This window comes from Sus scrofa, chromosome 18 (genome assembly GCF_000003025.6).
Source record: "Sus scrofa isolate TJ Tabasco breed Duroc chromosome 18, Sscrofa11.1, whole genome shotgun sequence".
Classification (NCBI taxonomy): Eukaryota; Metazoa; Chordata; class Mammalia; order Artiodactyla; family Suidae; genus Sus; species Sus scrofa.
This window is the reverse complement of record NC_010460.4, coordinates 37,522,970-37,537,802: the sequence shown is the minus strand read 5'-3', so window position 1 is coordinate 37,537,802 and position 14,833 is coordinate 37,522,970. Positions and strand designations below refer to the sequence as shown.

The window sequence follows — 14,833 nt, the reverse complement described above, 5'->3', positions numbered from 1 at the left end:
TGCGTGAGCAGAAAGGCGAGAGCTTCAGCCCTATAATGCGAGGGGTACAGAGAGGAGTGCTTCGCACACCTTCCCCACTGTGTAAGGCAGGCATGTCCTCAACACTGGAAGCTGGTGTGAAACTTGCCATATTAACGTCCCAGTTTTATAAGCTCCAGCTCTTGTAAGGCCTGGGAAGCTCAGCCATTTCACTGCGGACACACTGGTCAGATTTTGATTTCTAACATCAAAATTCAAAAACATTTCTCGGAATGTCTACTAGCTGTTTCACCCAACATGCGCTCAGGTAACACATAAAAACCACTTTCTCGAGCGCCTTCTAAGGATCTTTTCCTTACCCCATTTCACCAAGGCTGAAAGGGGAAAAAAAAAAAGAGAGTAAAATCAAGAATAAGCCCCAAGAGTACTTCAAACAAATTAAAGGGGTTGTTTTATTTTATTTTATTAATTTATTTATTTTTGGTCTTTTTTTTTCAGGGCTGCATCTGTGGCATATGAAAGTTCCCAGGCTAGGGACTGAATCGGAGCTACAGCTGCCGGGGCTTTACCACAGCCACAGCAACACAGGATCTGAGCTGTGGTGTAGGTTGCAGACCGGCAACACCGGATCCTGAACCCATGGAGCAGGGCCAGGGATTGAACCCGCATCCTCATGGATACTAGTCAGGCTCATTATCCCTGAGCCACTAAGGGACCGCCTAAAGGGGTGATTTTAAAACAACAAAAAAGATCACCTCCTTTGTTGATTCAAAGCAGAACCCACCTGGGGAGAGGCAACAAAATAATGTCCCCAAAGGCTTAGCGCATCAGAGGTTTGTGGATGAAACCAAGTATGTATGATATTATTCAAGAAACAGTGATGTATCAGGTCCTGATGAAGTTTCTGAGTCTATTTCTGACCCTCTTCAGCAGTACAGCTTGTTTGGGTATACAGGCTGAATCCTTCTGAAGATGAATGTTAGGGATAAGTCACACACAAAAAGACTGGGGCTTGGAAGGCTGAGTCAGAGATAAGTGGTAACATCTGATGTGAAGGGTTAGGTCAGAGGAGTGGATCAAGATAAAGTTGAATAACTTAGAGACTAGACAGGCTTTATTCAAGGGACCTCTACTGATAGGAAGTTTCAAGAAAAGGGTGGATAATTTTTTTCTTTTTTCCAATGTTGGATGTCGGGCGGGGCAGCATGGGACCAAGGAGATGGATGAAAGCACTTTTAAAATTCCTTCTAGTTTTTGGATGCTAGCCACATCCCAGAGCTCTGTGTAACCCCTAATTCACTGCGTCACAGAACAACCAAGATTGCAGCCTCAGAGAGAGATAAACACGCAGAATGTGACTCGCTGTGTATTCAGAGGGACTGGCAATGGGCTAATTATGCAGGTGGGATGCAAGGGTGAGGATGACTGTGGAGGAGGTCCTGGGAGTTCAGACATGAAAAGATTAGCAAGACAGCATGATAGATTTTGAATCTGGAGCAGCAAAATAGTACAGGGAAATAGACTTCATGGGCATCGTGTTCAATAATTCATGAGCTGCTGTATTCAGACAAGGCTTCCTACCTCTAAGTTAACTTCCAACTAAGACTCCTTCCTCTGCTCTTCTCTGAGCTTGAGGTGTTATGACTCTCTCCATCCTAGCTTTTCTCAGCCTCAGATCTGATACAGTGCTTACCGCTATATAAGGGTAAACATTAAACTGGGATAAAACTGAGGGATTTAGGGCTGTGGATGCTTATAAATCTAAAATGATCAGTTGTGGCATAAATGATTGTTTTAGTCATCTCAATGGTATTTCTCAAAGGATGCTCTGTGCAACTCTAGTTTCTTGAGATGTATTTTTCTTATAAAACACTCACACACATCTACACAGGTCTATGGTCAAATAAGTTTAGGAAATGTTTCATATTATACCCATACCCTGGAGTTTATGCCAAGCTTTGGGGCTTAGTGAAGGCTGTGATAAGCTTTATGCTGAGTGATCTTGTTTCTCTTTATTTAAATCAGTATTTCCAAAACTTATTTGGTCTAGGAATCTTTTTTTTTTTAAAGTGGGTGTAATACCTTTTTACATTTTGTGTAACTAGTGTTTCATAGGACAGTTCTTGAAGAATACTGATGAATTACCTGTGTGATCTATATTTGATCATGAGATGGCCTAAAATCTCAGGTCCAGTCAGTTACAAGGAAAGATCTGGAGGTTGTTCATTTACTTTGATCAATCTAGAGGGCTATAAAATCATATCATTCTGGATAGACACTGACACCAATGCTGAATTTCTCTACTATTGACCAAGTAACAGATCTTTCCTGTTGTACTCTTTCTACTGGACTACTGAATTGATAAAATTTTACTTTAAACTTAGTTTCTCCTTTTGTTGACTATGCACTTATTTTAATGCTGTGATGAATTTTGCTTATTTCTTGTAGAACATTTATTATAGAACACACTTAGCAGTCCAAGGGCTTAAGTTACACTGATTTATTTTTATATGCATCCCGTTATGCAGCTGGTGATTCAATTCATGCTGTTTATACTCCTCCTCCCTTGTCCCTAGTGTTTTTCCTGAAATGTTAATTCCTGCGAATCTGATTTGATTTAGGCAATCTGAGAAAATGCAAGGGAAGGAGGTTTGTAGATTGGTACCCTACTTTACCAATGTAAAGCGATATTCTTTTTTTTTTTTTTTTTTTGTCTTTTTGCCATTTCTTGGGCCGCTCCCTCGGCATATGGAGGTTCCCAGGCTAAGGGTTGAACTGGAGCTGTAGCCGCCAGCCTACGCCAGAGCCACAGCAGCGCAGGATCCGAGCTGCGTCTGCGACCTATACCACAGCTCACGGCAACGCTGGATCCTTAACCCACTGAGCAAGGGCAGGGATCGAACCCGCAACCTCATGGTTCCTAGTCGGATTCGTTAACCACTGCGCCACCACAGGAACTCCTGTAAAGTGATATTCTTATGAACTTATTCAGTGATTTTTTTTTTTATTGCGTTCCTACTATGGTGCCATGTAATGTACCAGAGGCTAGGGCTCCATAGCAAAGTCAAGCTTGATTCCTGCACTCAAGATGCTCAGCGTCTGGTGGGGAGCGGGTGGAGTGGGGAGACAGCAAGTGAACAGTTAAGACAAGTGAGATGACATTGATATTGAAGGGGCAAAGTAGGAGCAGAGGAAAGAATCATACAGTCAGATGGGGGTTAGTACAAAGAAGCTGTCAAGAGGCACTGATCCCTGACTGGTGGTTGCTGAAGCCTCAACAGGGGTAACTAGACAAGACAAAGAAGATGCCTATGAAAAATGCTCAGACTCACTAATAATCAAAAGGTTACACATCAGAACAACAATAAAATATTCTTTGTTAGATTGGAAAAAATTAAGAAAATAGGCAATATTAGGTATTGACCAAAGTGTGGGGAAACAAGTATTCTTATACAATGTTTGTTGGAATGTAAATTGGTATAGCCCTTTCAGAGGGATTATAAAATATTCAAAATGTATATATTCTGATCCAGCAATATTTTCTAAAGGCATTCTCACATGTATTCATAAAGAGAACCACAGAACGTTCATTATAGCATTACTAGAATTAAGTTGACTGTCCATCGATAGGATAAAACAGCTATACTATGAAATATCTAGCAGAACTTTGCAAAAATGGAGAATGCTTCAAGAAGCAGTGTTGGAGTTCCTGCCATGGCTCACTGGTAATGAATGCGACTAAGCTCCATGGGGATGTGGGTTCCAACCCTGGCCTTGCTCAGTTGGTTAATGATCTGGCATTGTTGTGGCTATGGCTGTGGCTGGCAGATGTAGCTCTGTTTAAATTCCCTAGCCTGGAAACTTCCATAGGCCACAGGTGTGTCCCTAAAAAGCAAAAAAAAGAGATTAATTTATAGCATTTTTTTCTTTCGTCTTTTTTTAGAGCTGCACCCGCAGCATATGGAGGTTCCCAGGCTAGGGGTCTAACTGGAACTTTTGCTGCTGGCCTACGCCAGAGCCCTAGCAACACCAGATCCAAGCCACGTCTGTGACCTGTACCACAGCTCATGGCAACACCAGATCCTTAACCCACTGAGCGAAGCCAGGGATCGAACCCGCAACCTCATGGTTCCTAGTCGGATTTGTTTCCACTGGGCCATGATGGGAACTCCAACTTACAGTATGTTATGCAGAGTATGCTGTCATTTATGGGAAAACTCCAAGAAAGCATTTCTTTCTTTATGTACAAATACACATACGTAATCACATAGAAAGCGTTTGCATGCAACCACACTAAATTGCTAACAGGGTTTTCTTCCAGGAAAGGGAATGAAATTCAGGGAGAGCTTTGGGTTTTTACTTTATACACCTCAGTAATTTTTGTAAAATAAAAGTGTATTCATGATTTGAATAAATAAATTTTAAAATGAAATTAAAAAAACAAGTAGGCTCAGGAGTTCCCATTGTGGCTCAGTGCATTGAGAACCTCACTAGCATCCATGAAGATGCAGGGTTTGATCCCTGGCCTCTCTCAGTGGATTAAGGATCCAGTATGGCTTTCGCTGGAGCTCCAATTTGACCTCTAGCCTGGGAACTTCCATATGCCATGGGTGTGGCCCTAAAAAGAAAAAAAAAAGTAGGGTCAGAGGGGACATCCTTGCAGTGGAGAGATTTGTCAGTACAGGGCAGGAAGAGTCGTGGGCCAGGAGTCAATGTGTCCAGGTGGTCCTTCCTGTCCCGGCCTTGCCTCCACGTTCCTGCATCCCACCCTCTCCTGCCTTGTCTAAGACTGTTCCTTCTTTTGTCCCCCTTTCTCCCTCTCTTGACTCCTCCCACCTCTACAAGCAGCGGACATGCGAAGAGCCAAGAGGACTGGCTGTAGGATTTCGCCTTTAAAATTGTCTCCCCCATCTTTTATTTCTCACATGCTATTATCACCCCATTTCTCTGCTCCCTTTATAGTAAACTTGTTATCAGAGTTGTTTATGCACACGCATCTCTTTCATCATCTCCTGAACCTACTCTTGCCAATCGGCTTCCATCTTCACCCACTGAGATGTTTTGGGTCAAAGTGTCCTGGTGATCATAGTCTGGATACCCAGTCAGTGGTCCTTCTCCATTCTCATCTTCCTTCTGCCTCTAGCATCATCTGGCTGATGGGCATGTCCCCTTTGGAAGCACTTGCTCCACTTGGCCTCCAGGACACTGAATGCTTCTAGGTTTCTTTCTCCTTTGAGGACGGTTCTTTCTCTTCCCACACCTCTCTTCATGTTGGTGCCTGCCAGCCGCTGTCCTCAGCCACATTTCTTTTTTTGCACTCACTTCCTGGGACGGATATTCTCAATTTTTTTCTCCGAGGACCACTTTATGATCTTAAAATTATTGAGGAAGCCAGAGAGCTTTTGTTTATGAGTTGCAGATGTTGCTATCTATATACTGGAAACTAAAACTTAGAAATTTGAAAGGTTATTTAAGTATTAATTAGCTCAATAATAATAAGGCCATTGCATGGTAACATAAGTGAAATAATTTGTTTTGTGAAAAAAAAATTTTCCAACCCCTTCCTCAATCAGGAAGAAGAGAAGCATCACTTTGCCATTTTGCAAATCTCTTTAAAGTCTGGCTCAATAGAAGACAGCTGGGTTCTCAGTCTGCTTCTGCATTGTCTGGTGTGATATGCTGTTCTGATGGAATTATATGAAGAAAATCTTGCCTTCAACATACATGTAGGCAGAAAAAGGAGTAACATTTTAATATTCTTTTTTGAGAGTAATGGAGAGTCTTCTTTGATTCTACCCCAAAACTCAATAAGCAGTTGTTTCCTAAAGACTGATTAGTTGCAATATGGAATCTGGAATTACATCACTGGACTTTCTGCACCGGGTTACATTCAAATGCATTGATCTAGCTTGTATTTTGAATGGATCTTTCACCCGTGCATGATTTCATAGAGGACACCCTGGTCATTTAGAAAAAGCTGGTTCATTGGGTTATGTAGATATTTCAAATTTGATACCTTTTATGATACAATATTGAAAACTCATACTCACTGAGAGCACCACGTATCTCATTAGGAAGGTCTTGGAGTATTAGGAAGCTGTCAAGTTCATAAGGGCAGATAGGACTTTTCAAAAGGTCTAAATTTTCTTTGGAAGTTCAAATTTTATGATTAGCAACTGATACTGTCAGTTGTTTAACTTGAAGTGACAAGCTCATTTCATTCATTTTAGATATAATAACCTGCCATATATTCAAGTTGAAATAATTATAATTTGTTTGTCTTTTTCAATGAAAAAGGTGTCTGATGAAAAACTGACTGATTCAGCTCTCCAGTCACTCACACAAGTGCTTTTCCTTAGGACAACCATCATATTTTGTTATGCAGCAGAAGGGCTCTATGCATAATTCCCATTTCATCAGGTAAAATTATTAAAAATCATGTACCTACTTTGATAAAAGGAATCATGTTTTTCTACTTTCTGGGCAACATATTTAAGGGAAGATGCCCTTCTGTTTTAACCCAGGAGTGTGTGGAGGTGAGGATCACAGTAACTACTGGCATGGTTTGGTACCACTGCTTTGATTCATGCTCAGATGTCCACAGATTTACCCGCTATCACTTTTCACCAGTTCAAATGGCTACAGTGCAGAAGGCGACTACTGTTTTAGCATTGTTGTGAAAATAGTTTTTATCTTGTTGACACCCTGACACGGTCTTAGAGACTCAACCCCAGGGGTCCATGGGCCACACTTGGAGAATCACTGATAGAGACTACATCCCACTCCTATCAACCTCATTCAACCTCAAATGACCAACTCTCTGCTAGTTATTTGTTTTGAAAAGTATAATTATAAGATGGCTAATCACCTGCAATTATATCACATATAATTTTTGAATAATGGATTTAATAAGGTTATTAAGCCCATTAGTGTTTCATACTTACATGTCTTTTTTTTTTTAAGAGGAAATTAGGTTAGCAAATCTTAGCTGCAAATCCCTTCTCTCCAATTTTCTGTTTTTAATGCCCCAAGTGACTTGGTTTGGAGTTATACACTGCTTTTCAAAATTGTTCTCTCATATAATGTCTATTGGGTTGGAGAGAATAGATAACCTTTAACACTCAGATTCTAGGACACCTCTCATCAAAGACGTGTGTTTAAATGTCCTTGAATAGCATTACTGTGCCACTTGTAACAATGGCTTTGTCTAGTTCTAAGTGTTTGCTCTATTTCTGGCCCCAATTAGCAAATTTAAGTCAGAAACAGAAGAAGCAAAAATTACTCTAGAAAATTCTATCTAGTTTACACCCAATTATGTTGACCCACTGATCTCACTCTCATCGCTCCAGCTTGACATAGCAACTTCGGTCATTGTTTCTGGTCCTTTTGAGCTTTCATGACTTTTTATGGCTAACTGCAGCTTCTTCTTCTTTTTTTTTTAAGTTGTAATTGTTGCCCTGCTCTTCCTCCCAGCCCACTCTGCCTCCCAGCTTTGATGAACTCCTCTGCCGTTTAGCACCAAAATGCAGAACTCCACTGACTGGACTGGCTCCTGGCCCCACTTTCAGAAGCGGATTTGAACAACCATAAATGCTTGGTTAGATGTGTGGGGTTTGGATGGTTATTTTTGTTAAGGATTTGGAGTCATTTGACTCTCTCTCTGGGTTGCTTGGGGAGGTAGTATATACATAAAGGGCAATAACAGAGGAGTGCTTTCATGAATAGCTGGTCTTACTATTCAAGGTAGGGCTTACTATGCATGACCTCAACCTACTGTACAGCACACCTGTCCTAGAGAAACATGGTTTCTAGAGTGTTTCAGGCTCTTACCTATAAAATTAACCATATCTTTTCTCAAGGCACAGCAAGTTAAGGGGTGGAGAAAAGCATATTTGGGGGAAAAGCAGGAGTATGTCTCCCCACCAGTTTTCCCTAATGTTTATAAATCAAGCAGCAGCATAAAGTGGGATGTGGACTTGAACATCATGTTGCCCTGTAACAATGAAACCCGAACCTTGGAGAGAACGTTGCAGATCTCCAGGTACAACTCCACTTCATCATATAAATGACGACCAGGGATGGGTTTTTTGGTTGGTTGGTTGGTTGGTTGGTTGGTTGGTTTTTTGTTTGTTTGTTTCTTTCTTTCTTTCTCTTTTTTTTGCTTTTTAGGGCAGGGCGTGTGGCATATGGAACTTCCCAGGCTAGGGGTCGAATCAGAGCTGCAGCTGCCACCCTATGCCACAGCCACAGCAATGCAGGATCTGAGCCTCGTCTGTGACCTACACTGCAGCTCACAGCAACGCCGGATTCTTGCCACTGAGTGAGGCCAGGGATGGAACCTGCATCCTCATGGATACTAGTCGGGTTCATAACCTTCTGAGCCACAGTGGGAACATCACATCCAGGGATGTTAAATGTTCCACCTGGGGCCACACGGAACCAGAACCCTTTCACCTGTAAACACAAGCTTCCTCCCACTCTACCACATGGGCTCACGATGCTCTGGAATTTTAGATGCTGCTTTTTTTTTTTTTTATCCCAGTTTTACTGAGATGCAATTGACATACATCACTGTGTAAGTTTAAAGTGTACATCATAATGATTCGACTTACATATCTCACGAAATGATTATCACATAAGTTTAGTGAATGTTGTCTATCATCTCATATAGATACAACAGAAACATTTTTTTCCTTGTGATGAAAACTTGCAGGGTTTATTCTCTGAACAACTTCCATATATGATGTACAGCAGTGTTAAATTATACTTATCATTTCATGCATTACATTCCTAGTACTTATTTATCTCTAAGTTTGCACCTTTGTATCTTTTGACTGTCTTCATTCAATTCCCCCTCCCCTCCCCTTGCATAACCACAAATCTGATCTTTTTCTGAGTCCATTTGTTTGCTTGTTTTGGAAGAATAATTTACCTACAACACTCTATTAGTTCCTGCTACACAACACAGTGATTCACCATTTCTATGCATTTCAAAATGATCACCACGATAAGTCTAGTTGTTATCTGTCACCAAACAAAGATATAATTATTGACTAAATTCCTCAGACTGTGCATTTCATCCTTGTGACTCATTTATTTTGCAGCTGGAAGTTTGTATCTCTTAATTGCTCTAATCTGTTTCTATATTGCTTTAAAATAACTATTTTTAATATTTAAGAATGCTCTTTTCTTCTCACGTAGAATTCTCCCTATTGCCAGGCACCCAGGGCCCAAGCTGTCAACCTCATAGAGGGTTTTTTTGTTTTTTGTTTTTGCCTTTGACCTATTCAATTGCTCTCAGAAAACACATGGTTTTAAGGGATATTACTTTTTGAATTTTTCTGAAGCCTGAGAATCAAGAGAACAGATTTTATTAATGTTGAATCAACTGAAGGATGTGAAAGATTTGTAAAACTCAGGGGTTATGTTTGTCTTTTAACACATGCATCATGTAATGTCAATTAGAGTCATATTCATCTCATAAAGGAGACAGTACATTTTGAGGGGGCGGAGGGGAGAGCAGAAGAAGGAAAGGAAAGGAACCATCTTCTCTCCCCAAACTGCCTCTTTTTGCTTTCACAGGTACCTTTTCCAAAGAATATTGTTAATACCCAAAGCATGAGGCTGATCACAGATAACAGGAAGCACTTTCCAGAGATCCAGTTGAATAGAGAAATCTATAAATTCTATCCCATGTTGATAAGCATTTAGACCCAAAGGTTCACTTGCTTACCATGCCTATGGCAGCTGCCATCTCTCTCACAAACAGCATTTCTATTCTAGGTCAATGTTCTATTCATTTACCTGATTCTACCAAGAGGACCCCCATTCAATGCTAGTCTCTCTTTAGTAATTTTTCCACACTTGATAACTCTTTGTTCTTTTAGAGAGATTGGCCTGGCATAGCTTACCTGCAGGTATGATATGCATGAGAGTATAAGAGAGAGTTTAGCAGGAGCTACCGCTACGAGGGACATACTGAATGGTGACACACAGGGAACGTCATGCTGCTATGTTTCTGTTTAATGGGGGATCTACTGCAACTCAGACTCCAGACAGAGAATCTCCTTTTCTCTCAAAAGGAGCTGAATATATTCTTCCCAATTCCAGCTGAGTGGCAGAGGACACAGGCACGGTGCACAGAAACAGGTGGCAAAGGAGCACTCACAGATAACTTGGGACTCCACAAATGCACAGAGAATCCACCCCCCGCCACCCACCACCGCAGGGCAGTGAAGATCAGACCTCTTAGAAATGCAGCAGGTGAGGACAATGCTTAGCGTCAACACTGAGCAAGGTGTATGAACAGACTGTGTTTTGTAAATAGAATTCAGAGCCTAACACAAGAAGGCGCTGAGTCAGCACAGACTAGCATGCATCTGTCTATGTGTCGAGGGCTTCTTTGGTTCTCAGTGATTTTCTCATTCTAGAGCTATGCTCTCAAACAAAAGGACAATGGCTAAAGGGAGCCACATTCCCACAGGTGGAATCAAAACAGCACATCAAAGCTGGGACGTGTGGGCTAGGCGTGCCCTTGAGCACCAAAGTATTCTCTGGTACCATGTGACACAAGGCTCCAGGATGGCATATCCTACCTCTTCTTACTCATGTGGGTCCTCTGTCAAGTTTCTTAGTCCGTCTCCTTAGCCCTTAGATTCCTCAACTGTGAAATGAAGAACATAATACCACCCACCTCTCAAGGGGATGAAATGAGAAAATCTCCAAATACTACTCAGTACAGTGCTTGGCATATGCAGGCATTGTCTCAGGAAGTACTATCTCTATTAGCCATTCCTAAATATTATTACACTAATGACAAGGACTAACCTATTTTTTTTTACATTATTAAACTTAAAAATCTACACCTAAATTTGAAAACACATCAACTCTCCTTTCTCTTATGTTCACAAATATAAGGGAAATTATATTTTCTACATAAATATGAACACAGTTTTCTGAAGGTGGGTTATTTTCTCAGCTTCTTCTCTCTCTTTCATTGCCCCTCTCTCTAAATCCTTTCAGGGAAGTGGCTGTTGACAATTTCCATGAATTCTTCTTCCATCAAACCCTGTAGCTCTGTGTTGACAACTGTCTTTTTTTGACACATTTGTCTTCTATTATCATTGCCTGTGCATTTGTCTTATCCTTGACTGTGGCTGACTTCAGAGATGGGATGAGCCTTATTTCTCTTTGAAATATCCACAGCATCTGTGCCTAATTAGATAGTAAGTATTTAATAAGTATTTTTAAAATGAGTGAATAAAGATAATAAATCATCCATGATTGGCGATGTTCTCCCTTAAATAAAAAAATGGGGTGCTCAAAATAGAAATGTCTGTTCCCAGAGTCAACCCCCAGTCACACACAGCACACTGGGTTTGTGTGTTACTCAGACTCACGAGCTATGCATTGTCTCTACTTTTAATCCCAGAGCACCGAAGTCAGGATGATTCTAGGACCTTGCAACTTTCCTACTACCTTTTTAAAATGTGAATATATTAGAGTAAAAGTAAGCAAGTAAAGTTCTTTGTCTCTTGAATCAGAAAAATTCAGTGATGTGTTTGAATATTTTTTTAGCAGAAGTCAACTCTAGAGCCCCAGAGCAGGAATACCTCCTCTTCGCCAACATGGGTAACATTTAATTTGTATGACGCCCCACAGCACGGTGGACTCTAGGTCAGGGGTCGGGGTCAAGGGTCAGTGGTGGGTTTGTTGTATGTCACCCGTGTTCCAGAAGCAGTTTCTAAAAATTCTTATTTCAAAATCTTGGGAACAAGCCTCACCTCCTGTTGTTTCCTTGCATAGCCGTATTGAAATGTTTGAGGATGTGCAAACATACATACCCGCTAGTAGAGTTCAGAAATCCAGTAGCACCAGAGAGTTGGGGCCAGTTGAGCTCATCAGTAAGAGCTGCTGGTAAATTGAAGAAGGATTTCTAAAGGAAAAATAAAGTAGTAATCATCAAACTAGTCACTTATTTCCTACCACGAGTAAGGTTATCTATTGCCCAGGCATTGTTCTCTGCTTGTCTCTCTCTCACTTTCTTAATCTCTTTCTTTAAAGGCCTTTGTATTTAAGCATAATCGACCATCATAAGAAAATTCACAAAGGTCAGCATCTATTCACGAACTGGCTTCCATTCAGCTCCCGGGAAAGATGCAGAACACTGGCAGCTCATACCCATCCCTCATTTGAGACAGATGCTTCAGTAGACGAATAAACTTTCTACTCTTTAATTTCTAAGATTTTCTCCATTTTTTAAAGGATAGATAATCAAAAATGCATTGTCTGAAAAGTAATAATACCCAAGCCTCCAGTGGAAATGCCTCCCCTGAGTTCAAAGTTAGGCCTTTAATCACTAGGGTGGTGCCTCTGCCTCCTGACCTCCTTAGGTGGGTGGGATTCTTGGACACCTTTGAAAATCCAATTACAGTTCCTTTCTTCCCAAAGATGCACATATAATCAGCATGGCCTAGGATTTCAACGGGTTCACACAACTCCTACAACTCTTGCACAGATTCCCATTCAAGAACTCCTGACCTGGAGTATTGACAGAATTAGAATTCCTTTGAACCGCATTCTAGAGCTTGTGCAAAATCACAAAAGAAAATGTTGCCAGCTATGTCTCCTGATTATTCTTTCTATAAGCGATCTCTAGGGTTTTCTAGGGTAAACCCCCCTTCTGATTTAGATCCTAGGAAAAGCTTACCTAGATTGATGTATTCAGAATAGGGTTGCAAGATTTAGCAAATAAAAATACAGATGCTCAGTTAAGTTTGAGCTTCTATAAACAAATGCGGTATATACTTTCAATAGAATACTATTCGGTCTTAAAAAAGAAGGAATTTTTTTTTTTTTTTTGTCTTTTTGCCTTTTTTAGGGCCGCTCCCACGGCATATGGAGGTTCCCAGGCTAGGGGTCTAATCAGAGCTGTAGCCACCAGCCTACGCCAGAGCCACAGCAACTTGGGATCTGAGCCACCTCTGCAACCTACAACACAGCTCACGGCAATGCCAGATCCTTAACCCACTGGGCAAGGCCAGGGATCGAACCCGCTGCCTTCTGGTTCCTGGTCGGATTCGTTAACCACTGAGCCACAACAGGAAGTCCAAAAAAAAAAAAGGAAATTTTGATGCTTGCATGCTACTACATGGATGAACCTTGAGGAAATGATGCTAAATGAAAGCAGCCAGTCACACAAAGACAAATACTGCATGATTCTATTGATACGAATTATCAAGAGTAGTCAAGCAGAGACAGAAAGTAGAATGGTGGTTGCTAGGGACTGGGGGAGGAGAGGAGATGGGGAGCTGCTTTTTAATGGGTACAGAGTTTCAGTTTTGTAGGAGGAAAATGTCTGGAGACTGGTTTTACAACAATGTGAATACACTTAACACTCCTAAACCATATGTTTAAAAACAGTGTACATCAGCTTTACTTTAATAAAAAAATTTTAAACAACAATAAAATAAAATCAAGAACCAAACAAAATTAAAAAACAAAACATTGGTTAAGATAGCAAATTTCATGTTATGTGTATTTTCCCACAATTTAAACAATAAATATGCAAAACATTGAATTTAAGGTAAACAGGGGATACATTTTAGTATATGTATGTCCTGGGCAATATTTGGGACATACTTATACTTAAAAATTATGTGTTGTGTATCTAGATTCAAATTTAACTGGGTGACCTGTGTTTTACCTAAGAATCCCAGTTTGGATAAAATCTCTGAAAGCCAATGATCCCTTTTTGCCTTGGCTGACAGGAAACCTCAGTACGTGGCTGCAGGAAGCAGTTTGTCTCAGGAAACAGGGCCCTCTCCTCCATGTGCCCTGTGTCTCTCAGCCTTGAAAACCCGGGCCCCCTTTGGATGAACGTGAAAGCTTTGAGTCCACCTTCAATGTTATTTTAAAATAAAAAAATAAAAAGTTAACGCCTAAGGACCAATTAACATCAAAGCAACTGCAGCATCAAATACGATTTTTCCAACGGCCTCCGGCCCTGCACCTGCTCACGCGCTCGCCCACGACAATCCTCACTTTTGTCTCCTGAAGAGAAACTGAATTGGAGGCTGTCAGGGAAGGAAAAGCCACACTTCTCTCTCCTTAACCATTTGAAAATGTGTCTTTATTGTTTTGTTCTGATTACAAGGTAGCACAAGTTCATTATAAAAATTCAAACATTAGAGTAATTTACAATTGGTCCCCAGGCTTATTCTTATCCCAAATATGATTTTCAGAAGTGTGGTTGGAAGTGGGTGGGAGGTGGTCGGAAAGGAGGCGTCTTGGGGAACACCTGTATTAGTTATGATTTACCCCATCAAAGGATCAGACACAAACTCATGGAAAGAGGGCTCCCAATAAGTCTCAGAGGACCATGCAATTCCAGTACTTCATCCCCCCTTTAGCAGGAAGCACCCACCAATTTCTGCTCCAAACTCTACCATGACTGTGACTCAGGCCCTCTCTCCTTTAGCTTCTATTTCTCCTGACACCCTAAATAAAACGTTTTCTCTGCTGTTTAATCTTATTTTTTTTCCCTAGGTCTTTCTGCTTATAATGTGTGTTTGCTGTAGGATTGGAGAATATTCAATTCTGCTAAAGAAGACAAGCAAAAACAAATAGAATGGATGAAACTCATAAGATGTGTTAAGTCGAGATGGTGAGCAAGCAACAGGTTTGTGAGATGTAGGCAGAATTTATGAGCTGTGTTAAGTAAGTTCGAAACCTGTAAAACATGCTAAAACTTAACAGAAAGATACAACACTCCCCCAAACTACTCACTCACCTTTTTCTCAGTCATCTGCACAATGACAACCCCAGATTTGGGAAGCAGGGTATGGAGCTAGGC

The 14,833-nt window shown here is 40.9% G+C and overlaps 1 protein-coding gene across 3 annotated transcripts in view; it reads right to left on the bottom strand.

Annotated features, from left to right (window-relative positions):
- AOAH (acyloxyacyl hydrolase) overlaps window positions 1-14,833 on the bottom strand; it is a 183,060-nt gene that overhangs the window by 62,132 nt on the left and 106,095 nt on the right. For all 3 annotated transcript variants that reach the window (XM_013985718.2, XM_021079244.1, XM_021079245.1), the window contains one exon: window positions 11,823-11,914. In XM_013985718.2, coding sequence (XP_013841172.1) covers window positions 11,823-11,914 — 92 coding nt within the window. The remainder of the gene's footprint in view (window positions 1-11,822; window positions 11,915-14,833) is intronic.